This window comes from Megascapheus bottae, chromosome 5, assembly GCF_031878675.1.
Source record: "Megascapheus bottae isolate mThoBot1 chromosome 5, mThoBot2.hap1, whole genome shotgun sequence".
Lineage (NCBI taxonomy): Eukaryota > Metazoa > Chordata > Mammalia > Rodentia > Geomyidae > Megascapheus > Megascapheus bottae.
This window is the reverse complement of record NC_143513.1, coordinates 76,842,091-76,870,020: the sequence shown is the minus strand read 5'-3', so window position 1 is coordinate 76,870,020 and position 27,930 is coordinate 76,842,091. Positions and strand designations below refer to the sequence as shown.

At 44.5% G+C, this 27,930-nt stretch overlaps 1 protein-coding gene across 1 annotated transcript; it reads left to right on the top strand.

Moving 5' to 3' along the window:
• The first annotated feature begins 472 nt into the window (after window positions 1-472).
• Window positions 473-25,922, top strand: Dennd11 (DENN domain containing 11). The gene is made up of 9 exons (XM_090333424.1): window positions 473-713; window positions 11,513-11,612; window positions 12,683-12,841; window positions 16,436-16,589; window positions 18,712-18,850; window positions 20,368-20,499; window positions 20,612-20,762; window positions 21,645-21,713; window positions 21,972-25,922. The coding sequence occupies exons 1-9, from the start codon at window positions 473-475 to the stop codon at window positions 22,165-22,167; spliced, it is 1,341 nt and encodes a 446-aa protein (XP_090189550.1). The 3' UTR covers window positions 22,168-25,922.
• Window positions 25,923-27,930: the final 2,008 nt, after the last annotated feature.

The following is a 27,930-nucleotide window of genomic DNA, read 5'->3' as shown; positions in this document are numbered from 1 at the left end:
GTCTTCACGTCCACGGGACTTTAAAAATAATGGTGACGTATCAAGATCCCCAGGGCCACGGCTCTGCCTCGGAATCCTGGGTGGGAAGGCGCCTGGCCCCGCGCGCGGGGGTGGACAGTCCGGGAGGCGCACCTGGCACCCGCGCGCGCAGCGCCAGCGGTGGAGGCGGAGCGGCGGGCTGGGCCCCGGGACTCGGAGCCGGCCCCGGGCGGGCGGAAGGGGCAGGTGTGCTGGGCTGGGGCCGGGACCCGGGGCAGGCGTGGCCCCGCAGTGCCCGCTTTGCGGAGTGCGGCCCGCTGGCGGGTGAGGGGGGCGCCCCGTAGCCCCGCGGCTCGCCGTCTCCTGGCCGGCCGCCCGTCGCGCTCCATCGCCCCGCAGCCCCGCGCTCCGCCGCGCCCCGCTACCCCGGGGCCCCCCGCAGCCCTGCGCCCGCGGCCCCGCCCCTCGGCCCGCGGCTCCGCCTCGCCTCGCCATGGTGGAGCAGGGAGACGCGGCGCCGCTGCTGCGCTGGGCCGAGGGCCCCGGCGTGGCTCCGCCGCCAGCCCCGGAGCTGCCGGCGGGAGGCTGGGCCCGGGGAGGCGGCGGGGGCGCGCGGCCGGCCGCGGAGCCGGCTCCCCGCGAGGTGCTGCTGCAGCCCGGGCGGCTGGAGCTGGGCGACGTGGAGGAGGACCAGGTGGTGGCCGTGTTCGTGGTCACCTTCGATCCCCGTTCGGGTGAGAACCGCCTCGGGGCCGAGGGTGCGGGGAGCACGGGGTCGGGAGGCCCCCCCCTCGGGGAAAAGCAGAGGGGGCTGGCTGCGCGCGCACCCGCACCCACACACCTGCGCCGCCGCCTCCGGCCCCCCCCCCCCCTCGGCGCGCCCCGCTGGCACGGACCCCGGGGCTTTGTTCGCGGCCCTGCCGATCCGGCCGCGGGTCCCGCCGCGGCTGGCGGCTCCCCCGGCACCGCGCGCCCCGCTCCAGCCCGCCCGGCTTCGGGGGCGGAGGATCCGGTGGGCGGCCGCGCGGGCGCGCTGGCTTTTGTTTTCCTTCTCTCCTCGCCGGCCGGGGCAGGGGGGGGAGCGGGCGGGGGTCATGGGGTGAAGAAGAGGGGGTCCCCCCGCACCCCCCCTCCGACGCCTCCAGAGACCCGGGCCCGACCTTCCCGGCCCCCGCGCGCCACCGTCGCTCCCACCCCGGCAACTTTCCTAGCGGCCAAGTTCACTTTCTCTGATGGGGTTCAATGAAAAGGCAGTGAGTGGCCGTACCGCTGCTAAACGCCCCGTGGCCTCAAACTCTGGGGCTGTGTTGGAGGAAGATGTGCCAATTGGAGAGGGGAAGGAGGGAGACCAGGGCTCAAGGACCCCCAGGAGAGACTGTTTGGGAATGGGCTATTGGAAGATCTCTGCCTGGTTCTCCCAAGTGCGCGGGGAGGGATGGGGTGGTGTGGGAGGAAAGGGGGTTAGGATTTGAAGAAAGGGTTACAGATAGGACGTGGTTTATTTGTTTAAGATGACAGTAAAAGAGATGTAATTTTGGTCCAGGATTCTGCAGTCTTTCTTCCAGGGACAGGGTTTATGTGGAGAACCCTGACCTTTCTGAATCCTCTTCATTGAATGCCAGGAGGTTTCAAACTTTTTTTTTCTTACTTTGACCCACCATAAAAATGTAATTTTACATACGAGCATCACAACCAGTGCGCTTACATCCTCGGTACATACCTATTCAATTGTGCATGCAGGATGCAAACGAAACCCATTTTACAATAGTGCCAAAACCCTTCTACAGGTAGCACATACTGGAACCAACAACCTCCCTTCCTCCCTTCCTCCCCTCCTTCCTCCCTTCTTCCCTCCTTTCCTCCCTTCCTCCCTTTCTCCCTTCGTCCTTTCCTCGCCCCTTCTTTTTTTCTTTCTTAACTCATGATAGGTACTGGTTGTTTTACATATGCTTGGGGACCCTCCTAAGGCAGACCCTCCAAAGACAGACCCTCTACATTTCTGTTTATATAGGACCATCTAGACTTTTCTCCCTTTCTTACCCAGTATTACCCAGAGTAGTAAAGTGAACCTTGTTTCTTTGTCAAAAGCAACAAATATTAAAGTTACCATGTCAGAGGAATTTTTCTACAGTTTCTGTCTGTGGTTTCCCTTCCTAGCTATGGTCCTACTGTGGCTTCAGTTTCAACTTTGAGGAGCTCCCACCTTCCAGTAACTTTCTGCTTAGACCATGGGCAGTGTAGGTTACTGTGTCAGCATGTGTCTAAATGAGAGATAGATGGAGACATGGAGGTAGAAAAATGGAAAAATGGGGAGACTGGGTAGAAGGAAATTAAGACAGAGAGTGAATGCAGGAGGAATTTATAGCTTGGCACTTGTATAAGAAAGAGGATGTAAGAAAGAGTGGGTCCTTATTAGTGTGTGTGTGTGTGTGTGTGTGTGTGTGTGTGTGTGTTTGGATAAGAATATGCTCATTGATTCTTTTATTGATGAATAGGAATAAGAGTAATTCTTTTGCACTTTTAAATACAAATTTTAGGAAGCTAGGCAGGATGATTTTGTACAGAGAAATTATTTTCATTGTACTCATGACATTAAACTATGGCTGTTGGATCTACACATAATGTGAAGACTAGGGGCTTCAAGTTCAAGGTGAAGTTCCTTGTGTATATATCTACTTTCTCTCTCTCTCTCTCTCCTTCCTCCCTTCTCTTCCTCCTTCTGTTTCTCTGTCTCTGTGTGGAGCAGAGAGCTAGCTGGTGGATGATGGAGCTGGCCATCTGGCTACAAGGCTGCTATTGAAGCCAGGCCTAGATGCCAGCTCTGCATGCGGAGTAGAAGAGGTTGGCAGAATACTACATTTATTTATTTATTTACTTACTTACTTATTTTTGTGTTCAGCCACAGAATTTAGGACCTGACTTTAATTTCCTATTCGTTGGGATTCTAGTAAAAGTTTCTTTCCTCTGCTTAATTAAGTTAAAAGGAATCATCCTGGCACTTCAGTGTAATTGAGGATTGAGCATGGGGCTTGAGCCAGTGAAGCTTTGTACCTGTAGTGACTGGTCACCTTTGAATCTACCCCTTTGCACCATTTCTTTATACACGTACACACACACACCTCCACACACACGCATATATATTTATATATACTCTATACTATTATGCTTGAAGCAGGGTTATTTTATGGGTGTCTGGGGGGAGATTCCCATGTTGTGTGTTTTATTGGGGTGACGTGAAAAAGGAGGGAGATGGTGGCAGGACCTATCATTGTGTGAGATTTTCAATGTACTTCTTTGTTTACTCCTATGACCTATTCTCCCTTGGCCTGTAGCCCATATTGCATCTAAACACCAATTTAATGTCATGCATTGGAATGCCCCTATGCTTTTATCAAGTGGGTATATTTAAAATCAATCTTACATACTAATTTTTAAAAATTTTTTCTTGGGGCCAGGAATTTGGTCTAGTGGTAGAATGCTTGCCTAACATACACGAAGACCCGGGTTCACTTCCTCGGCACATAGAAATAAAGCTGGAAGTGGTACTGTTGCTCAAGTGATAGAGCTCTAACCTTAAGAAAGCCCAAGGCCAGTGCTTAGGCCCTGAGTTCAAGGCCCAGGACTGGCAAAAACAATTTTTTTTCTTGTCATTATAAAAGTGTTGAACAGAGGGGCTACAAATTACATACTTCAGGTAAAGAGGACCTTTCTTTTTGGACAATGTCACCCCTTCCCCATTTCTCTACAGACTGATTTTAATCTCTATAGATTTCCCCCATACCGTTAAGGAACTTAACAATAAAGAGGGTAGAAAGGCACAATCTCATTGTGCCTTAGGGTGAGGGCTGATGGCCAAGGCATAGCCTGGAGTATTGCCCATACCAGCTGACTCCTTTGAGAAAATAAATGGCACTAACTATGTTGGGGGGAGGAGCTGATAAAGTAGAATGTGAATGGAAAAATTTGGAGATGTACAGAGCAGTCTTTTGAATTCCCAGTTCACAGGGGGGCCAAAGGAAAGCCAATTTTGATGTCCACCTAAAAGGTCTTGTGGAAAGATTAATTCTGTCACTGTCTTCTCTCTGCCTTCTCCATCAGGTGTCAAGGTTGGCAGAAATACAATTGTGGTTGATCTGATTAATTCCACACTGACAGAATCTTTGCTGGTTTGGTGATTCACCTTGCTTGTGGTTTGCAGGGCAGAGTCAGCTTGTGTCCATCTGTTGTGAATTCAGTTTCTTCTCTTAAAAATAGACTGAGAGAAAAGTAGAGGAATCCATTGTAATATCCACCTGCCTCTTCCTTTATGCCAGGGACTATGGTGTGTGTGGGCTTTGAAAACTTTTCCTCTGGTTCTCCCAACAGTCATCACTTAATGATGAAAAACACAGATTCAAAGAGCAGTGGGGTCAGCTCCTAAGAAAATCGATGGAGTCTGCGAACTGGAAGGTTGTTTTTCTGTTTAAAATTAAGGCATTGGAATTCAGCCATCAGTTGACATATGGCTGACTTGGAATCACCAGACTAATCTCTCCCGACTCAAAGCTGTTCAATCCTGCCTCCTTCTCCCTTTGTCTTGGTTGTCCTCTCATCCTGGAGTGGTTTTGAGACTATTTTTCAAACCAAAAGTCAGTTGATATAAGCTAGTTGGGGTCAGGATCAAACACTCTTCTGAAGTTCCTTCTATTTCTAGAATTTGGTGATTGTGAAGAGAAAATGTGATTCTGTAAAGGAAACTTGTTGGTACCACTGATAAGACAGCTGGACTCTTGCCTTTATTTCTGAGCCAGCAATCTCTCTGCTTCCTGGCTGGACTTTAGGAATCTGTGCACGGGGAGGAAGCAGATGGATAGAAAGAGTACACTTGAAAGCACCTGTTGGAGGAGGGTTCTGTAAAGTTCCATCGGCCCTTAGGCCAGAAGTTGCTGGAAGAGAGTGTAAACCCTGGCCAACTGTGACCTCACCATTCACCATTTAGGAAGAGGAAGTGCACTGATGAAGCCACCCATCAAGAGGGAGGAGCCTGGTTTCCCATCAGACAGAGATTGTTTGGGTTCCAGATGGTTGCTTTTTTTAATGGTCAGTGGTAGCAGCAGCTAAGGTCTTCCTAAGAAGTGCTGCTTGGCACATCTAGAGTGCCAGGGATTAAGATCATTTCAGCAAGCTAGAACATTTCAGCAGAACAGTGGAGGGGCAGAGGCAGTCTGTATGTAGGTGAAACAGTCTACATCTCAGTCTCAAAGCTTCTAAACCATCCACTCAGGAGGCCTTCTACACACACAGCCTGTAGGCTGATCTTTGGAGCAGTGGAGTGGTGAGTTCACATTATCTGCATGCACAGAAGCCCTCTGGCTTCCCCTGGTCATTGAACCATCAGTCTGAGTCTCTTAGTTCAAGTTTCGTGAAAGAGGGATGTGTTTGCTTTATGAGCTCAGCCCCTGGCACCGTGCTACCAAGTTGGGCTCCACCAATGTTTATTGAGTGACCAGTTGAATATATACACGGTAGATTATGACCTTTATTCTCCTGGGGTTGTGTAAACGCCTCAGAAAATACTCCTCCAGAAGAGGCTGGATAAAGCCCTGTGATGGGCACAGGATGTGGCCCAAGAAGAGGGAGGACTTGCCAAAAGAGTACAGCTTAGGGGGGAAAGGTCAGGGGTCCTCTGTTATTGATTCTCCTTGCTGACTCCTAGGCTCCAGCACCTTGAAGTTTTTATTAATGTGGTCAGACTACTGAAGCCGGGCTCAGTGGCTCACACCTGTAATCCTAGCTACTCAGGAGGCTGAGATCTGAGGATCAAGGTTCAAAGCCAGCCTGGGCACAAAAGGACCTGAGACTTATCTCCAATTAATCTCTAGAAAATGGGAAGTGGGGCTTGGCTCAAGGGTAGGGCAGTAGCCTTGAGCTGAAGAGCTCCAGCCTGAGTTCAAGCTTCATGACCCACAAAAAAAAAGAAAAAAAGAAAAACAGACAATGGAGTATTAATACGGAGCCTAAGATAAATAGTTCTTTGTGTAAGCAAAAATCACTTTCTTTTAAACTTCTACAACTTCCATGTATAAACAGGTTTCCAATTTATATGGATGTCCTTAAATCAACATAATAACTGTGGCATATTCTGTTATTTCTTGGTTTTGTTCTTTTTTTTTTTTTTTTGGTGGGTCACAGGGCTTGAACTTGGCCTGGGCGCTGTCCTTGAGCTCTTCAGCTCAAGGCTACTGCCCTACCCCTGGGCCTGGGCGTTGTCCCTGGGCTCTTCAGCTCAAGGCTGCTGCCCTACCCTTGAGCTAAGCCCCACTTCCCATTTTCTAGAGGTTAATTGGAGATAAGAGTTTAAGGTCCTTTTGTGCCCGGGCTGGCTTTGAACCTTGATCCTCAGATCTCAGCCTCCTGAGTAGCTAGGATTACAGGTATGAGCCACCTTACCTGGCGTCCTTTCTATCTTTTACATCTCTAGCATTTCAGTTGCTTTCCTAAGTTGTATGAGAACCTGTATGTCCTTCACAGAGACACACCCCATCTGTTGACATTTTGTCATATTGACTTTATGCTTCTTATAATCCTAGTTCCTCAGCAACATTAAATAAGTGCTCTGAAGTTCTCCAACATGGAAAATCATGTGGTGAAAGTAGTAAGACTCATGAGGAAAATGGGTTGATGAGCACAACCCTCACAAACTGTCAATAAGCTGGGCACTGGTAGCTCATGCCTGTAATCCTATCTACTTAGGGGCTGAGATCTGAGGAATTCGGTTCAAAGTCAGCCTGGGCAGTAAAATCCCTGAGACTTTTTATCTTAACCACCAGAACACGGGAAGTGGCACTATGACTCAAAGTGGTAGAATGCTATCTTTGAGTTGAAGAGCTCAGGGACAGTGCCCAGTCCCAGAATTCAAGACTCACAACCAACAAAAACGAACACCTGTCAATAACACAAGTTAAAAAAAAAAAAAAGGTCAGGAAAAGAAGATAGGAATTCACTGAAAAGCCTAGGGCAGTTTTGCATATGTAAATAAACATGGGGTTTGCCCATGGACATGAGTGTGGGGTGGGTTGAGTGAGTGACAATGAAATAATGGAAGAAGTGCCATCTACCATCAGACTGAAAGGTGTAACTCTAGATGTTGGTAGGGCGGACTCACAACACATAATCCTGAAGTAGCAGGAAAAGAATTAAGGTGGTTGCATTTTGTATATTCCTGTTGGCTTGATTCAGCTAAGTTTGGTTTTCTGCATTCCCCTGCATATCTGGTGATTGACATGGTATGTAAGCAAATACGAAATACATTCTGTGGATTTGAAAAAGTTTACCGTAACAACAAGAAAGTTTCACTGTCCTGAAAATCCCCTAGTGCTCAACCTGTTTATTCTCTCCTCCTCGCCAATTGCTTCATAGTATCTATAATTCTGCTCTTTTCTAAAATGTCACATAGTTAGAGTCATATGGTATGCCATCTTCCCAGTAAATAATTTAGCCTGGAGCTCCTCCATGTCTTGCTGTGGCTCAATAGTGTATTTCTTGTCAGTGCACAATAGTATTTTATTGTAATGACATAATGTGCTCATCCATGAACACAGGTACTCTAGTATATAAATGTGTATATAAAGACTTCTGGGTGGACACGTGTTTTCAACTAATTTGCATACCTACAAAGGAAGATGTTTTCTAGGTCATATGATAAGAGTATGTTGAATTTGTTGGAAACTACCCAAAATGCCTTTCAAAGTGATTGAACCACTCCCACCAGCAACACATGAGAATTTTGGGTCCAGTACTCTTCCTCATTGAGTATTTCGGGTATTTGGGATATTTAGCTTAATGGGTGTGTAGTAGCAGTTCATTTTTGCTTGAGTTTGCAATTCCTTAATGAGGCGGTGCCAGACATCTATTCACGTGATTCTTTTTCATCTACAAATCTCTCATGTTGTGGCTGTGCAGAATTGTCTATATGCAACTTAAGGTTTTGGTTTATTAGTTTAGAGGTTGCAGTCCATCCTGGCTGGGGTGGTGCCGGTGCAGCAGAGCAGAGCAACTGACTTCATTCTGGCCAGGAAGCAGAAGAAAGAGAAGACCAGGACAAGCTATAATCTCCAAGCTATAGAAGTCTTTGCGGCACCGCTTTCCTCCAGCCAGATCCCATTCCTGCCTTTCTCTGCCTCTCAGCAAAGTCTTCCAATTAGTAATCCATCAAAGGATAAATCAAAGTCCCCCCTCCCCCCTACACACATCGTGGCCAAATGACTTGGGCAAACATGAAGCACTCTATAATAGATTTCAAACTCACAATATGTGGTGGCTAAGAAGTCTTACAATGAAAACATACTTACCTTTGTTCAACTTAGAAGAATTGGTCCATATTTTTTTTTCACATTTCCCTTTTGCAGAAGCCCCATTGACATAAGCTTTAGAATCATTGAAGGGCCTTGATATCAACTTTTCTTTTTTTTTTGCCAGTCCTCGGCTTGAGCTCAGGGCCTGAGCTCTATTCTTGGACAACTTCCAGCTTTTTTCTCTATGTGTGGTACTGAGGAATTGAACCTGGGTCTTCATGTATGCTAGGCAAACACTCTACCACTAGGCCAAACTCCTGGCCTGATATCAACATTTTTAAAGCAGTGCTTCTCCTAGGGATGTGGTCAACAGAAATGTGTGGGTTTCTGTCAATAGAGGTTCAGCTAGAAAAGCAGAACAGCTAGAGAAGACGTGAAAGCAGCTGCTGCATGACTTGATCTTACATAAGTGTGATTGTCACTAGGTAATCTATATAAGGCTATGTTTTTGCATCTGATGGTGGAACTTGAGGTCTACTTGGTAGATTGGTGTGGAGGGGAAGAAGGTGGAGTTAGGAAGGAGAGTAGCTGAAACTTAGGAGGGCGTCAGGCAAGAAATCCAGAAATGTCGAAAGCAGGGCTGACGGTAGTGGCTTTAAATTGAAATGAGTCTAAATCGGAAGCTCTACATAAGTAGAGAAATAAAGTGCTATGTTCTCATGATAGAAGTAATAGAGGAGCAAGTTATTACTGATACATAAGCATGGATGAATCTTGCAAAAAAATTTGAGTAAAAGAAGGGAAAGCTGGCCGGGAGTTTGGCCTAGTGGTTAAAGTGCTTGCCTAGCATGCATGAAGACCCGGGTTCGATTCCTCGGTACCACATACATAGAAAAAAGCCAGAAGTGGTGCTGAGGCTCAAGTGGTAGAGCTCTAGCCTTGAGAAAGTCCAAGGACAGTGTTCAGGCCCTGAGCTCAAGCCCAGGACTGGCAAAAAAAAAAAAAAAAGAAGGGAAAGCTGATTCCAGAGTCATGATCATAGTCATTGTCCAAAGTATAGGTGACTTGGTGGGGGCTGGGTTGGGGGGTGGGGAATGGTTCTAATTAGGGCTGCTGTTTCAAAGGATGCTCTTTGCTATTCTTGATGCTGGTACTCGTTACCCAGCTAAATTTACTTTGGGAAATTGTTAGAATTTGTGTCCTTGACTATATGGGAATGCAAAGTTCAGCAAAATAAATGCTTCACAAGTTATTGAGTAATTGTGGACAGGCTGGGCTGGAGGAAAGAAACTTAGAGCCAGGGGGCTGGGAGTGTGGCCTAGTGGCAGCATGCTTGCCTAGCATGCCTGAAGCCCTGGGTTCGATTCCCAGGAACCACATACATAGAGAAAGCTGGAAGTGGCGCTGTGACTCAAGTGGCAGAGTGCTAGTCTTGAGAAAAGTGTCCAAGGACAATGCTCAGGCCTTGAGTTCAAGCCCTAGGACTGGCAAAAAGAAATAACAAGGTTAGAGCCAGTTGAACCTTATAAGAATGGGGTGAACTCAGGCCATAGGTACTAAGAAATGGGGCGGGGAAACAAAGTGCTGAACTCTTAATGATACAGATGGTTGGAAGGAGACTGAACTTACCGAGTATCGTTGTGGCCCCAAGGATGTCTTACTTTCTGTATTGGCCACATGTTGCCATTATGTTGGACATGCCATTTGCTTTGGTGCGCGGTAGCAGAATCATCTTTGTGGGAGGATGAAGGAAGATTGAGTTGCTTGAGTAAGTTTCCCATCTGCCCGCATTCATTTAATAAGGGAAAGACCCACTGGACTATGGAAGGGCTGTATACAGTTGGTAAAAGGAAAAAAAAAAACCGAGAACGTAGGGAACTTGATGCTTAAAACTTTTAACTTTTTTAACTTTTAACTTTTAGGCCTGGCTCATGTCTGTAATCCTAGCTGCTCAGGAAGCTGAGATATAAGGATCTTGGTTCAAAGGGTTCAAAGCCAGTTCAGTCAGAGGAATTTGTGAGGCTCTTATCTCCAATAAACTACTTAGGGGAAAAAAAGCCATATGTGGCACTCTGACTTAAAGTGGTAAAGCGTGAACCTTGAGCAAAAGAAGCTCAGGGATAGTACCCATGCCCTGAGATCAAGCCAGGACTGGTACAAACAAACAAACAAATAACTTTTGGTGGCTGCGATGTCAAGCAGTCTTCTAAGATGTCTGCTACATCTTGAGACTGGGTGTGTATTCTCTGATGCCCTGTACAAAATACATCTACGATTTACAGGATTAATAAATTTGCTCCAGAATAAAATCTTACAGATAGCTAAGTGTTCATTGCTGAAAGTCTTCAAATGTGCATGAGAACCGTAGAGCTGGTTCTGTAGCACTCTCTCTGGCCTGTGCATCACCTGGCTGATTATGCAGTCTGTCATTCCTTCAGTCTGGCAGAGGCCAGTCATCCCTGGATTCTAAATTTCTGCCTTATTTTTCATTATAGCATTCATCGCCTTGAACTCTTGCTGCTATTCTATCTCTTTATCTCCGCATTCCAATTTCTCTGTGGCCACTATTTCCTCACCTGTTTTGTATCTCCAAAATCTCACTCAATAGAGATTCAGAAATTCATGATGAGTTGAGTGAGTTCTAGAACGTTGGAGGCAAAGTGCTGATAGTTGATCCCTGAGGAATGGTTACATTTTAGGGGATTGGTTAATGTCAGAGGGAAGCAGAAACCACATTGATCAAAGAAGTAGGGAGAGAGCCAAAGTAGCACTCTATCTGGGAATCCAAGGAAGAAGTTTTTGAAGCAAATGCCAGAAAGAGGTCAATGCAAATGGACTTTTTTTTTTAAGTTTGAGGATTTGTTAAAAATCATTATCAGCTATAAGAAAGTGATAAGAGACAAGAATCTCAAGGGATTTAGGTAAGAATGTGAGATGGTGAAATGGTACAGGAGGGTCAAAGAAAATCACATTGAGAGAGTAAGGTGAGGAGAGGAGACTTGGGAATGGCTGAGAAGGGCAGAACAAAGGCCATCAGCTAAAGGACAGATTGCTTGAAGCTGGAGACGGATTCCCTGCCTGCCTCAGCACCCTCTGCAGGAATTCCTAGGTGCTGGATGAGGTAAGTCTGTGGGCATCTCAGTCGTCCTGAGTCAGGCCGAGTCCCCAGTACACGTTTCAGAAGCCATGTGTGGTAAGCTCTCGGCTCTTTTCTTTGAGTGATTTTGTTTTGTTTAAGCGATACCCTCTCCTTCCTACAGGAAACATGGTAGAATGGTGCTTACCTCAAGATATTGATCTTGAAGGTGTGGAGTTTAAGTCTATGGCCAGTGGATCCCATAAAATTCAATCTGATTTCATGTAAGTACTTCTGAACCCAGATCTTCTTTTTTTTTTTTTCCAGTCCTGGGCTTGAGCTCAGGGCTTGAGCACTGTCCTTGGACTTTCTCAAGGCTAGAGCTCTACCACTTGAGCCTCAGCACCACTTCTGGCTTTTTGCTATGTATGTGGGGTACCGAGGAATCGAACCCGGGTCTTCATGCATGCTAGGCAAGCACTTTAACCACTAGGCCAAACTCCCAGCCCCCATGAACCCAGATCTTCTTAACCCACTTCTTCCTCCCTCCCCTCACTTTCTCCAGAGCCCAAAAGACCAATTATTAGGGAGTCTTCAGGTAGTGTATGCACATGATCTGGAAACATGAATAAAAGTTTGTGTTCTATCAATATTCCAATAAGAAGAATGCTCATTTTCAAGTTCTCGATGGGTTTCATGATGCCCTGACAGCTAATATCTACGGCCACGGCTGTTCTCTCCTGTGAATGCTCACTGTGGAGTAACTTGAAACACATATGGGCTAAGATGTGCAATTCTGGCTTACAGTAGGGCTGATTTTCAGTCTTGTGTAATTGATGCTTTGTGTCTTTCGTGAGGGGGAACAAATGGAAAGACTTTAGGAGTAATTCATTAGCTTTAATCTCCTTGTTGGGCAGAAACCTTGACATGCAAAAGTACAAGAAAGGAGAGGAAGTAAAATAGCAGCTGTGTTGAACATTTCAGAGGTTCGCAGGAATCATCATGATTTATGCTACAGAAACAGAGCACTGGTTTCTGAGGGGCCCAAGGCTCTGGTTTTTCTGCTCAAGTCAGTACTTGTAGAGCAGGGGAAGAGGGCTGTGTGTCCACACGAGCATGCAGCCAGGCTTGCTGGAGGCCACGGTCTACCTTGCTGAGGAGCCTCCGCTGGAGACTTCTGGAGTGTTCGACTCCTGGCCGTCTCTCCTCTGTGAGTCTGACTGGTTTGTTTTAAGGCTGAACTTTTTGATTTGGGGCTCTGGACACAGTGGTTTTGTGTGGAATTGCGTTGTAGAGGAGGAAATCATGTTCCCTTCCTGATTTCCAGTGACATTACATATTTGATCTGTTTTAGCTATTTTCGAAAGGGACCCTTCTTTGGCTTGGCCTGCTTTGCCAACATGCCCGTGGAAAGTGAGCTGGAGCGTGGTGCACGAATGAAGTCTGTGGGTATCCTCTCTCCTTCTTACACCCTGCTCTACCGGTACATGCACTTCTTGGAGAACCAGGTTCGGTAGGTGGTTTTTATCTGTGTGTGGGTAGTGGCAGAGTCTGCCCAGAGAGAAGGGGCATGTGCCAGATGCCCGGATGCCACTCCAAGAGCATCCATGGCGCTGGGCCAAGCCTCAAGTGGTATAGTCCTTTTTCTCAGCCAGTGTCTTGGGAAATAAGTTTTCTTCCCACAAGGAAAGCTGGAGGACATCTCACTTTCAGTTTTTATACTGTCATTACTTTTGTTTAATTAAATAATTTGTTGACTCATGCTTGGTTTTTCTTTGTTTACCCCAAGGCAATGTAATTACTTCCTTACCCTAGACAGACAAAACATTCATAACAGATGATAGATAGATAGACAAAACCAATATATCTAGATCGATCTTTTTATATGTATAGTACACATACATACATAGATAGATAAATAGATCTAGATGGATCACATAAATGAAACATGTCTAGAGATTTATTTCTTTATTTAGAGATCTCTTTATACATGGATAATTAGGTAGATAGCGAGATAGATACATATCTAGATAGATACATATTTAGATAGAGATAGATATGGAGAGTCTTGTACTAATTAGGGTAGTAGGAAAATATTTTTCTTTTGTTGGTTTCTGCCTTCAACTCAGGGCCTAGGCACTGTCCCTGAGCTCTTTTGCTCTAGGCTAGTACTTTGAGCCACAGTGCCACTTCCAGTTTCTTGGTGGTTAATTGGAGATAAGAGTCTCTTGGAGACTTTTCAGCCCGAGCTGGCTTAGAAGCATGATACTCAGATCTCAGCCTCCTAAGTAGCTAGGATTATAGGCGTGAGCTCAACTAGGAAAATAACTTTGAACAGAAATTGCAGAACTATTTGTTACACTTTTCATTATGAAAGTAATTTAATTGCATTTCAAATTATGAGGGAGAAATTCATCTCTTATCTTAGAAGCATCACAAAATGATAGCATTACCTTTTTCCTATTTGTGTGTTTGTATACTTGAAGACAGTGTACTTGGCAGCTGGTTACGGTGGTGTTTTAGCCAGGGAACTTAAGACTTTCCATTTGTATTAATAACAACATAGGAAGACCCTCTCTTTCAAAAAAATGTGTGTGTGTGTGTGTGTGTGTGTGTGTGTGTGTGTGTGTGTGTGTGTGTGTCTGAGTCTGAGTATACGGGGCATTGATGCTATATGTCAATTTTTCTATCCTGTACATATATGGATGTATTTCTCTGTCTGCTTGTTTGTTTATTTTTGAGACAGGGATTACTTTGTAGCTGAAACTGGCATTGAAGTCATATGCCTGTGTCTGCCTTCTGGGTGCTGGCGTGTTGCCACCATGCCTAGAACTGTAGCCTGTATCTTAAAAATGTGATCTGTTGCCGGTCGCACCTATAATCCTTGCTACTCAGGAGGCTGAGATCTGAGGATCAAGGTTCAAAGCCAGCCTGGACACAAAAGGACCTGAGACTCTTCTCTCCAATTGACTTCTAGAAAGTGGGAAGTGGGGCTTGACTCAAGGTTAGGGCGGTAGCCTTGAGCTGAAGAGCTCAGGGACAGAGCCCAGGCCAAGCTCAGCCCCATGTCCCACCAAAAAAAAAAATTATATATATATGATCTGTCTTCATCATAGTTGTTGAAAAATTGGGAATGTTTAATTAAATATTTTCATAACTGTAAATATTAAAATTTCTCCCAAATATTAATACTTACAACTTTAACGGTGTCTATCTTACCAAAATAGAACTTATAATTATGGAGATTTACTGCTTTGAATAGGTTATTTTAATGGAATATATTAAGCATAGTTTTGCTTTTATAGGCCAGAAGAACAGCAAGAAGGCTTATTTCTACTGATTGAGCATTTTAGCATTCAGCATATAATTTTTTAAATTCTCTACATTTTGGAGTTACTTTGAACATCTTCATGCAAGTCACTTCTGTTTTATATCTCAAAAGTAATATTATGGAGTTCGAAATAGGAATCTTTTTATTGGAATTCTCACACTTTAAGAAATTATTCCTGTAAAGATATTGATTTCCCAAAGGGCATACAAACTCCTGGCTCAAAAACCAAGGTTTATGAGAAAGTAATAAGTTAATCAGCATTCTGATTCAATAGCAGTCACAGAACCTCAAGGTACAGGAGTTGCAGTCACAGAACTTCAAGATAGAAGGGTTGCTTTTCCTGAAACAGTGTAGAGATAAAAGGCAGTGATCTAAACTAGTAGCCTTCTGTGTTTTGTGCAATTACTCAGGAACCTGCCACTCCTTATTTCCCATCACCTAGGAATGTTTGTGATTTTAGGTGTTCTCATGCAGGTGTCAAAAGCTTGTTATCACTTCTATATCTGCATTCCAGCACACAGAGTGAGAAAGATACAATACATCCCTTTTCATGCATGACCATAATGCAGGGGAGTGTCTGTTCCAACACAGTGTTCCCTACTCAAAATCAGACTTTTAGATTTAACATTGTGATGGATAAAAAGCAAAGCGTCACTATAGATCTAGCTTCCATTTTTGTTATTGTGAGGTTGAACTTCTTTATGTCCCAGTCATTTGTATTTCTTGTCTTAGCATTTCCTGTCCTGTGAACCTCCTCCTATTAATGTCGGAGACTTTGTTATATCATATGGTCATTTGTTCTTTGTCATATGAGTTGTAAATATTATCTTTGTCCTGTAATAACGCTGTGGGTTTTGAACTCAGGGCTTTGCTCTTTCTATACGCAGGCTCTATTGCTTGAGCCATGCCTTCAGATATTATTGCTCTTTCAAGAGCAGGTCTCACTTTTGTCTCATACTTCCCTGGACTGTGATCCTCCTCATTCATACTTCCTGCTGTAGTTGAGTTGGACAGGTGTACAACACCCAGCTATTGGTTGAGAAGAGGGTCTTGTGATTACCCTCTACCTCTCAAGTAATCTAGAGTTTCAGGATTGATGCACTTTACCAGGCACTGTCTTTCAACTTTATTGTTCCTTCTTTGAATTAATTAGCTTTTTAGTGGTGTCTACATTTGGAGGCATAGCTAAAAATGGTTTTCCAGGTTGGTGCTCAAAGAGGCCTGGAGGTGATATGAGAAGAGAGACTTGTGCCACGAAGCAAGCGGAAAGAAACATCATAAATCAAGTGTATGCAGAGTACTTTTCTGCAGCAATGACTTGGCATACATTAACTGGACTTGATTTTTGTAGCCCCTGATCTGTGTTTTATATTGATCCTGATTTCTGACATTTTATACTGACTTGAATCTCATCTGCAACTCTTACTTTCAATATTCTTATAAGACAGAACCTTTTTCAAATCATTATTTCTTATTAATCAAAAGATGTTGGCTTACCTTTTTTGGGAAAGCAAGAACAATACACATTAGTCACAGCCTATTAATTCTGTCCATTTTCCACAGGAAAGAGAACATGTTTCATGGGGCTACCCTGTAGCTTGAGGCCCCCCATTTGAGCTTTTCCTGAGAACCATCTATAATATCAAGCACACTTGAAGGAAGCCTCAAAGGACAGATGTTCTGGGGCATTAGGTGATTAGCACTGGAGGAATGAGGCCTGGTATGCGACCTGCTGTAACCAGAGCTGTTCTCACTGCGCATGTGTGTTCTGCACAGGCACCAACTGGAGACTCCAGGGCATTACTCTCACCTGGCTGCATTCTATGAAGACAAGAAAGGAGTGCTCCATGCTGGCCCCGGGAGAGGCAGCAACCTGCCCCCTGTCTACTGGCTGCCCTCCATCCACCGCTACATGTACCCTGAGATGAAAGTATGGTCCATCAGTCTCTTGCATACTCCTGGCTTGGTATCTATGGGTAGTGATTATGGATTCATGTTTAATTATCTAGCGATCTTATAAAAAGTCTGATTCTGGTAGACTTGGATTATAGCATAAACCTTTGGGTTTAGTTGAAACATAAGGCAAATTATCTGGAACCATATGCCTTCCAGACACTTAGGCAATTGTATGTCACAGTCACAGAAAATAGGCCAATTTGTGATGGACTTTCAGGAGGGTAAAGGGAAGATGTGGTCATTCTTTGTTTTGTTTTTGATACTGTCTTATTTTGTATTTTTTGAAATATTTATTAATTTAAAAACAAAAGAAAACTCGTAGCCACACATTAAGTGCCGGAAAGATATGTCTTTTTTTCTTCTCCTCTGTGTCTAGTCACAGGATGTTTCAGTGGACAACTTGAACTCTTTGGAGGAAAAACTAGGCATGAATTTAGGGGGGTGTTTAGGAAGAGGAGTTGGTTGCTGAATCATTTGGCTAGCTAGAAAGGGAGAGATATCAACTCCAGACTGGGAGAAAAACATGAGCAATTTGGAGAGAAGGAAAGGGATTTTTATCCCTCATTTTCTAATTTAAGGGACTGAGAATTAAGACTTATCAAGGGTTCAGTGATTTGATTTATTTCTTAGAGCCAAAAGGAAATAGGACCAAAATTTAAACATAGGAATTGTGCCAAAACCAGTGCTCATTTCTTGCATTACTTAACTGCCTTTGCTAAGATAGGGACGCAGGAAAGCAAAAGGCATGTGCATAGGTCATAAAATTATTTAAGTATATATATTTTTAAAATCCCCTGGCTATAAGAGAGAAGAGGAAAAAAATTCAGTGAAATCAGATTGTAGAAAACCTTAGATACTAAAGCATGTAATTTGAAGCCTTGGGAAGTAACAGAATCTTATTGGGCAAATAGATACCATGTTAGATATTTCAGAATAATTCATTGTAGGGTAGTAAATAATGCAGGAGTTAGAATTCTGATCGAAAAAGCTGAAAAAGGATATTTATGTGTGTGTGTGTATATATATATACTAATATATAATAATATAACATATATAGGTATATTAGTTATAGACAATAACTACTATTTTGTTCTGTCTACTTATTATTGCCTAACAGATTGCCCCAAGAAAGCGCTTAAAACCATACACACACACACACACACACACACACTCACTCACTCACAATTTTTGTGAGTTACAAGTTTAGGCATGGTTTAACTGACTTCATTGTTTCTCATGAATCCACAAGACAAGAGTCAGCCAGGGCTGGAGTCTCATTAGAAGGGTCAACAGGGGAAATACCCACTTCTAAGTTCCTGTGGAAGTTTTCAGGATCAGATTGAAGGCCTTAGAACCTAGATGGCTGTTGGAAGCTGCCCTCGGTTTTTAACCATGTAGCAGTTTGCTTCATCAAAGCTAGCCTGAGAGACTCAGCAAGATGGAAGAGTTAGTTATCTTTTGTAGCCTGATCACAGAAGTTTCAATTCTGGAATGTAGTCATATTTCTTTGTTAGAAGCAAGAGAGAATTGCGTGTTTATAGCAGAAGGCTATAAATACCAAGATGGAGAATCACATCTAAAGAGCTTCTTGCTACACCAGGGCCAGGCAAGAAGGGAGAGAGAAATCCTCATCAGAACTATGGAACAATGGTATTTACCTATCATTTATATTGTATGAGGTATAAGGTATCATCATTTCCCAATCTGTGGGAAGATATATGTAGATTCCAGGCAAATATTGCCATGTTATGTCTAAGAAGTAAACATTAGATTTTGGTACCCGGCAGGTGAGGAAATGGGTTTTGGAACAATATTCTGAAGCTGCTATGGGATGACTTAATTTGATAAGATTCTCTGTTATTTATGGAAAGTCATTAATATGTTCTTACTAAGAACATTTTTAGCTTTCCGTAACAGGTTAAACCTCTGCTCACTGTGCATCTGGATGGATTGACTTGGGAAGGGTGTTGGGCTGTGGCTGATGCATTGCTGTGATGACATGCCCAGTGCTTTCCTGGCATAGGCTGGTATCTCCAAAGAAGTCACTCACTTCCCCTTGTCTCCTTCCTCCCTGGCCCCTTTTCATGTTTTTACAGATCACACACCCAGCTGGCTGCATGTCTCAGTTCATAAAGTTCTTCGGAGAGCAGATCCTCATTCTCTGGAAGTTCGCCTTACTTCGAAAGCGCATTTTGATATTTTCTCCCCCGCCAGTGGGTGTTGTATGCTACCGAGGTAACTGGAAGCCTCTGTCAAGGCTTTGTGCCAAATTCACAGAACACACACTGCTTCCATCTTTCTTTGTTGGCCAAGTTGGGGAGAACTTGGATCATATCAAAGAGATTGAGGGCTAAAAAGTGGATGGTGGGCTGATTAAATTGTTGGTTTGTTTTTGCTGGTCCTGAAGCTTGAAATCTGGGCCAGGACTCTGTCCCTGAGTTTTGTCTTCAGGTCTAGTGCTCTACCACTTGAGCCATAGCTCCATTTCTGGATTTTCTGGTGCTTAGTTGGAGATAAGAGTCTCACAGGCTTTTGTATCCTGGCTGGCTTTGAACCGTGGTCCTCAGATCTCAGCCTCCTGAGTAGCTAGGATTATAGGCATGAGCCACTTGCATCCGGCTTAAATTTGTATTTTAGAATGTAGGTCATGAGAAAATTGATTTAGAGACTGATAGACCAGTAGCCTGGTGAGAAATAAGGGCCTTGGTTAAATTAGAGAAGATAAATGGATCCGGTTGTCATTTACACACTGTGTAAAGGCTGTGATGTGTTTGAAGGGCTAATGGGGAGGAGTGTGTGGTGACATGGATGGTGGGCTGCCAAATTGAAGGACCCAGGAGAAATGGTGAAAGGGTTGGTTTGATGGAGTTGATGGGAGATGTGGTAAATGAGAGCACTGGCTGAGATTTTGCCAAGAAAATCTATGCTAAGGTCTTGTCTGGCTGACACAGATCTGAGAGGAGCATGAAGACTTGTGACAGCTGTGAGATGGATGATCTCACCCAGAAAGTATGGATGAATAGTGATATGCCAGGCACACTGTGGTAGGGCAGGGAAACTGAGGTAGATGTATCAGAAAGGGGAAACTAGGAATGCGGGGATACAGCAGGTCAGTCTTGAGAATGGGGTAGGTTAGCACTGTCAAACTCTTAGCAAGACCAGTGAAAGAGTGAAGAACATCTACTTGATTTGGTGCCTTGTTGATGTGGCCTTTAGGAGAGCCACATTCTCTAAGGGGCCCTGGAAGCTTCCTGCCTCCTGTGTCACCATGATGGCTCAACTCAAAGCCCTCGGGCTTCTCCGTTCGTTCTTTGTTCGTTACCAGTTACTCTAGCAAAATGCCCGTGGCTAGAATAATTCACCAAGAGAGAGGCTGGACTCGTGGTTCTAGAAATCAAGAGTGTGGCGCTAGCATCTGCACAGCTCTTGATGAGGGGCTGGTGTTGGAAGAGTACAGTGGGCATATGTGTGAGGAAGTGCCAGGCTCACGTCCGAACAACTGCTCTCTAGATAAGCAACCCGCTTGTGGAACCACAGTATCCCCTTCCTGAGGGTGGAGCCCCTGACACTCTTCAAAGCCAGTCGTTTGTCAGAACTGTGACATTGGGGACCAAGTGTCATCATGACAAACCACATCTCCAGCACCACGCTTCCTTGTGGTGTTGACCAGCAGGCTTCAGGGAGGAGGAGGAGGAGGAATGTGAGGCAGACACTTATCTCACCTCTTCTGTTGCCTCCTGCCCCTCCCCCAGTGTACTGCTGTTGCTGCCTGGCCAATGTGTCCCTGCCTGGCATTGGAGGCACTATCCCAGAGTCCAAGCCTTTCTTCTATGTGAATGTGGCTGACATTGAGAGCCTGGAGGTCGAGGTGTCCTATGTGGCCTGTGAGTCTGGGGCCTGCCTGCTCCCCCCACACCCTGGGGCTGGTGGTTTCCCTCATCCCCCAGTGGGGTCAAGCTAGTGTTCTCAGTGGCTCCTTGGGGTCCGAGTTTTCAGGTACCACGGAGAAGATATTCGAGGAGAAACAGGAGCTTTATGATGTCTATGTGGATAACCAGAATGTGAAGACACACCACGACCATCTGCAGCCCCTGCTGAAGATCAACAGTGCGGATCGAGAGAAGTACCGGCGGCTCAATGAGCAGAGGTAGGGAGGGGCAGCTGGAGTGCTGTGCCTGAGAGGGGTCTGGGTGTTCGACCTTCTCAGGACCATACTGGGTAAAGCCTGTCCAGCTGCCCCTTCACCTGCCAGTATGCAAGCTGCCTGGGTACTCCAGCATGGGACAGCCCGGCCTGCACGTCATCCTTTCTTAAGACAGACATGGGTGATTTCTGACAAGCTTCGGAATCTGAAGTCCTGCAAAGGGAAATTGCCCTAGCTTCCAGAAACTCTCCTGATGACTCGTGTGTGTGTGTGTGTGTGTGTGTGTGTGTGTGTGTGTAACAACCATTTATTGAACATCTTCACTATGTGAATACCTCTTAGAAACTTGCTAATGTATTATTTCATGTAAGTCTCAATAATCTGGTCATCCTGTGAGATATGTGGTATCATCACCATCATCTTGATTTGGTGGACAATTAGGAAAAAAGCAGCCATTGCCTGATTACCTGGAGACGTGGACCTGGGTGGTTTGTTTGTTTGTTTGTTTGTTTATTTATTTTGCCAGTCCTTGGGCTTGAACTTAGGGCCTGAGCACTGTCCTTGGGCTTTTTCTTCAAGGCTAGCACTCTGCCACTTGAGCCATAGTACCATTTCTGCCTTCTTCTATGTATGTGGTACTGAGGAATTGAACCAGGTCTTCGTGCATGCTAGGCAAGCACTCTACCACTAGGCCAAACTCCCAGCCCCTGGACCTGGGGTTTTGTGTCGCCCTGTTTGTTCCTTTCCTGCCCTTGTTTCTGTGCCTCTAGGTGGGGCCCACTGCTTCCTGGGAGATGTGGCCCATTGGTAGATGTGCAGGCGCTGATATGCCTGTGGCTGGGTCCCTGTAGTCAGGCTGTCTGATGAAGATCTTCTTCCCAACAGGCAGATGCTGTTGTACTCTCAGGAAGTGGAAGGAGACTACAGCCCTTGTGAAGAAGACCTGTTTGTGCTGTGAGTGAGCCTGGGCCGTGGCTGTGGGCCTCATATTTTTCACTGGAAGTGGAGCTGTGGCTCAAGTAGTAGAACACCAACCTTGAGCAGTAAAAGCTAAGGGACAGTGCCCAGGACCAGGGTTCAGCCCCCAGTACCAGAAAATATCAAAAAAAAAAAAAAAAAGCTAAAACTATCAATTTGGGTTCCAGTTTGAGGGATTATCTCGTGAATTCTTCTTGTCTTTTCTTCCCTCCCCTGCCTGTCTTGCAACTGCAGGTTTTTCCTGGAGCAAAACAACCGGATATTTCAAACTTTATTGGAAGTGTCTGCCAGTCAGGACAAAACTCTGACAGCAGAGCATGCTCGAGGCATGGGCCTGGACCCGCAAGGAGACCGGAGCTTTCTTATGGACCTCTTGGAGGCCTATGGCATTGACGTCATGCTGGTCATTGACAACCCCTGTTGTCCCTAGGAACACTGGCATGGAATTGGCAAGCCACTAACGTGGGTGACAGCAACCCGGAGTGCACTCCAGGCTTCCACTGGCCTCATATTTTTTTAAGTGGACACGAAGGAAGATGGTTAATACTTACCTATAGATGTAATTTTTGTAATTTTCTTTCTTCCCTTTTTTTCCCTAAGGGTAAGAGAGACTGCCTTGGTTTTGTATCCTGCTATGGTGGGACATTTGGTAGGGCTCTTCCTCTCAGAGCTGCCAGGTTTGGGGGCTTAGTCTTTGTAGATGTGTTTACTAGGAGTGCATTGAGATCCGGAAATATGGAGATGGACCCCACATGCCCCGTCTGTATGTCCTTTTCCCTAATTCATGCAAAAATAAGACAACCATCTGTCTAGCGTGGCCTTAGATCTTCATCTTCCTATAAGGAGAAGCTGATGGATGACCTTGAAAGGTCGAGATCTAGGGCGGTCAGAACTGTTGAGATCAAGTCTTTTTTCCTGCCCATTAGAGCAAGTCTCTGTTCATTTAAGTAGGGACCACAGAGTGACACAAAAGGATGTTTCTCATACCAATTTTGAGCTCTGGGGGAAAAGTGGTGAGCTAGCTTGTTAGTCAGCTGAAAGCTAAATTATAAAATGAAGCCTGGAAATCCTTTTTTAAGTAAGTGAATGGCGGCTACTTAGTATAATGTTTTTTCTTTGAATCTCCTGAGATGGACTGGTGACTTCCTCAGGGCCCATGCTGCCCGAGAGCTTGCAAGCAAATTCATTTTCACAAATTACGTCTCCAAAGGGCTACTCACCCTCCTGTAATGCCTGCAGTATTTTTTGCAAGGGTGGAACAGTAGATATTTAAACAGAGTAGGGAAGAATCTGTGAGTTTCTTCTCCAGGACCCCAGCAGTTCTCTAAGACCTGTGTCGGCCCACCCTCTGGAGCAGACACATCCACTGGACTGGAATCTAGCCAGGAGCTGGTCTGTTTGACTCAGAGGTCAGATTGAGTTGTGTTAACCCGACTGTTTAGCGGATGGGAGCCTTAATGGGCATCTCTTCAGCAGAGGTGACTGTCCTTATGCTAAGGTCACTGGGTCCAGGAGTTTGGGATTTGTCAGGAAGTGTAGCAATTCCTTCTTGCAGGAAAGGGTGGGACTCCTCTCGTGTCTGTGGTGACTGCACCCACTTTCATATGAAGCATTTCAGGTTGGGCAGCATACAGTAGCCACCTGCCCATTCATTTGGGCTGGGTTTCTTGAGGACTACAAGCTTAGGTAAGAAGACAGTTAACTATAGGTTAAAAAAAATCAGCTGTTGTAGTTTATAAGGGGTTTTTTGGTCATAATTAAGGACTTTGACTTATGATCCTGGGCTTTTTACATTAATTTCTTCTCTTGCCTCCTTCCTGCTGAATTCTGTCCTCAGAATAGCTAAGCATTGATGCTTTCCTGTCTGTGACCAGAACACAGCTACGCTATAATGCTCCCAGTAGAGGGAAATTACCTTCCAATGGATGGGTCATGCCTCTTATCTCAGTACTAGCTTTTTACTGTTTAACTTAATGTATTTTTACTATAGCACCTTGATACAGAATTCAAGAGTGAAGAAATTCCTATGTATAGAAATAGGAATAGACACCAATTAATCAGGGTATCCTCTTTCATGTAAATATATAAATAGATTTGGGATTTGAAATGTAAACTGTGCAACTAATATGTTTTCCTCTTTCCCCTGTGTAGTGTGGTTTAGCCATCATCTCAGAAATGTGTTTACAAAAGAAGAAAAAAAACCCACAACTTTTTATGGATCACCTTCTCCTCCCTTGCTAGTTGAACAGGGACTTTCTCACTGGCGTTATCATGCCTTCTAATAGTGAATGAAGCTTGAGGTTTTCTAATTTGGGGCTCAAAAATTTAGGCCAAGTCATTGCTTATCATTAACTTTGGCTTTGAACATGGAGCCTTCCCCTCTGGGGATGTTATGGCCCTGTTACTCCTGAGTACTGTGAATCACGAGGGATCTGTGTCCCATAGCTACCTACCATCTACTCTGCCATCTCTTCTGTGGGGCAAGAGCAGGCAAAGCCTTTGGATGCACCAATAGTAATTCAGCACAGGAACTTAGACTTGTAATTAACCTTGTTACAAACCACATGGAAACCTAAATGGAAAGGGAAGAGTTGTACACAGGGAGGGAAAGCATCTGTTGGCTCATAGGAAAGTTCATTACTTAACTACCTGTGCTTTACAAGGTAAAGGTAAATTAATTCCTAGCTAAGTCACTGTCTTCCTTCTGTTGGCCAGGAGGGAGGGACTTGCTATCTGTCCTCATATACTGAAAGCACTTCAAACACAGGTCAAATGATCCACTTTGCCAGAGGTATCTGCTATACAAGCAGTAGTGCTTCACCTTGTAGTTGCCAGACTCAACCTCTGAGAAGAGACAGCACCTGAGCGACTCTTTGCCTTTCAAGCTGCCCAGACCAGGAAATGGACTGAGATGTGTTCTCACTCTTGTAAAGGAGGGAATGGAGAGTATGGATGAAAAAAATCACAATAATGTACAGCTTTGTCGTGAACTTTCCTTAGGGTGAACACAGTTCTGAAATGGGCAGAATTAATAAGGAGACCTGTGTGGCCCCATGTGGGCTGCCAGTTCCCTGTTATGTTCCAGGCTAGACCTGAGACATGGCTAGCTGTCCTGTCTCTTCCCATCACTTTGCATCCTGCAGGTCCACAGTCTTACCTTTACAGGCCCAAACTCATTTCAGGAAAATCCTTTACTTATTCAGGTAGGGGAAGGGAGGAGTTAAGGACTCCTTTTACACCCATCATAGTTTTTTAAATTTCATTTTTACTACTAATATACCCTGTTCCCAGGAGCTGTTGGAACACTGAGTATTGTAGGAAAAGGCTGTGAATTAAGTTAATGTTTTTCTTACAAGTTTAAGTTTATTTTTATGTCGTTGTTACTACATGAACTGGGTATGGACGTGTTGAAATGGAAGATTTCAAAGCTATAACCATAGAAGATGCGGGCCGTTTTGTACTTTGGTAGCAGCTGAAGCCTTCAGAGGCTTCACTGTGTGAATGAGGACATTGTGCTGTGTGATCTTGGCAGAGTTCCACATCCACGCATGCCACAGGCCCATGAAGGATGCTGTACAAACACTAACTTCAGCGAAACTCTAGGACCCAAGAGAGGAGGGAAGCTTCTGGGTCCTAGGCCCCTCCTTTAACTGGAGGGAGTTGGGCATGAGAGGTTATTTTATAGCTAGGACTAACATTTTAAGAAGCTGAAATTTAGGGTGGCTGGGTGGCATTGCAAAATTAAGAAAGGGAGTAGGAAATTCTTAGTGTTACATGGGGGAAAAATAAAAATGAGTAAAACCCCATTCTCTTCATTTTGGAATTTATTCTAGAAATTCAGCCTAGGATGGGCTTGAAAGGCATAAATTCAAAAAGGTTATTCAACACCATAATAGCACATCATGAGTTACTGACATTTGGGTAAAATGCCTCTTGAAGGAAAAATGATGAATTTGCTTTCAAAGGGTATTGGGGAATGTGGGGTGAGGTAGGGTATTATAAATTGGACAGAGATAATCCACCAGGCAAAAAACCCACACTGAGGTAATCATATTAGCTGGTTGGAAGTATATTTAATATAAACTTAAGAGTGAAGCAAAGATGACGAATATTAAAAAATTAGAAAAACAAAGTTTGGGTCAGTCATGCTCAAATAGTCCTGAGTGGGGAACGTGGGGATTCTGGGTCTGACTAGCCCAGGGTTGAGCATAGAGGTAAACACAATCAACTCCCTTGTCTACCCAAAGCTTGTTGGCTACAATTTTGTACAGGTCTAGAATATAAATCTTTCCTCAAAACCAAGTAGCTGTCACCTTGGAAACCTTGTTTTCCCATTTTTTTCCCCCAAGTAAGGCTCGGTATAATGTCCCTGTTGCCTTAAATGTAAAAAAAAAAAAAAATCCTATTTTGAGTACTATTCCATCCTGAGAGTCATAGCAATAAAAACGATCTATTTTTAAGACGTTACCTCATGTGATGAAATCAGAAGTCGTAAGTTTTGCCATGGATGGCACTATAAACAGGTGCAGTGGTCTTTTTTTTTTTCCTCTGTGTTTTTAATGGTAGCAATTTAAAGGCTTGAGGAAAGCTGGGGTTAATCATATGGCTAAGTTTCTTGAATTGCTTTGTTTGGTGGTATAAATGATATCTATGTATATCACATCTGTATATATCTGAGCCAAGTTGTGTGCAGAGGTTGATACAACTATATTTACAGAAAGTGATTTTTACAATTAAAAGTTCACATTTTAACATGATCATGTGTGGTGTGATCCCTCACCCAATCAGCAAATGTGGTTTGTGATAGGGAGGAATGATGGAGGCCTGACTGGGGATCAGAGCTCCCAGCTGAACCCTGCCTTCCCTTGCAGTGATGGGGTAGAGGCCTGGAGTTGCCCTCCATCCTGTCCCAAGAATCAGAAGCCAAATCTGAGAATATGCCATCCAGAAGAGCTAGGGCTACAAACCCAGAATCACAAAAGGGAACTTCTAAAAGCAGCCCTTTTGTTTTATACAATGTCTTAAAAAACGTAATGTGCTAACGCAGATATATATGTGTGTTTGTATATTGTGAATTTGGGGGGAGCTGTTTATTTTAAACAGCAGCAAAGCCAGGTTCATACTTTTCTGAGCCTGGTAGCTATGTATGACCTATTTTGAGGGTGCTGGAAAACTGATGTGTCATGTGCATGCACAAAGCATTGGTACTTAGTAATTTCAGCTTCTGAGGAAAGGAAAGGCTTTGTTAACCTGTTTTCCAGAGGGCCTCTACTGCACAATACTCAGCTTTTCAGTGAAATTAACCCCCAAGAGTTTGTGCTGCAGAGGGCGCCCAGCCCGCCATTCATTGGTCCAGTTGTGGCTGCACTGTTCAATGTCATTTCCCGCAGGCACTGCATGGAATGACAAGGCCAGAACAGAGAAACAGACAATGAGGAAAGGAAGTCCTCACAGTAGAACCTAAGGAAGAAAATAAAATTTGAATAGTGGATTTATAAGTAAAATTCTTAATATGCCTTAAATACTCTTCCCCAACCATGTGCACCATTCATGATTAAACAGACACATGTACACGCATGCTTGCGTGCTCATGTACACACACACACACACAGATGTAGCACTTTAGTGAAACAAGGAAGTCAAATTCTGTACTAGCCTTACACACTATGAAAGAACCATTTTATTGCTTACACAACCCCTCACCTCTCCATAGGAGGCATGAGGGCAGTGGTTTTTATGTTGGGGTATGTCTTCACCCATTTTTAATTTTTTTTTTTGCTCAAGCAGCAGAGGTTTTTACCACCACCACGACACATGGAGTGCTGAACAGGCCTTACATTTCATGATCCTGTATGGAGACGCTGCTATATGCATAATCTAAAGCATTACTCTCCAGTGGGACACATGGGCATATTACCTTTCTGAGAAGGAGCTGGAGCTAAGGTCTGCCAGCCACACTTTCTCATGTTCCCCTTCCCTATCTCTCCCTTTGTGCCTTTCTATAGTGCACAGACCCTCAAAGAATAAGGATTTTGGGGTACAAAATGAGAAATGTCAAGAGCAGTGTTAGAATGATGCTCATGACTGCATAACATCTTTAGCAAATTGGGTGGTTTTTAGTTCTCTGCTTTAATGAGAGGAGGAGCTAAACAAGTGGGCGTGAAGTTACTGGCTGCTATAATGGTAGAACCCC

Coding starts and splice junctions, on each gene's coding strand:
- Dennd11 (XM_090333424.1), top strand. CDS start 473: ATGGTGGAGCAGGGAGACGCGGCGCCGCTGCTGCGCTGGGCCGAGGGC. Junction 18,851..20,367: donor GGGTGTTGTATGCTACCGAG/GTAACTGGAAGC, acceptor CCCCTCCCCCAG/TGTACTGCTGTTGCTGCCTG. Junction 21,714..21,971: donor GAAGAAGACCTGTTTGTGCT/GTGAGTGAGCCT, acceptor TTGCAACTGCAG/GTTTTTCCTGGAGCAAAACA.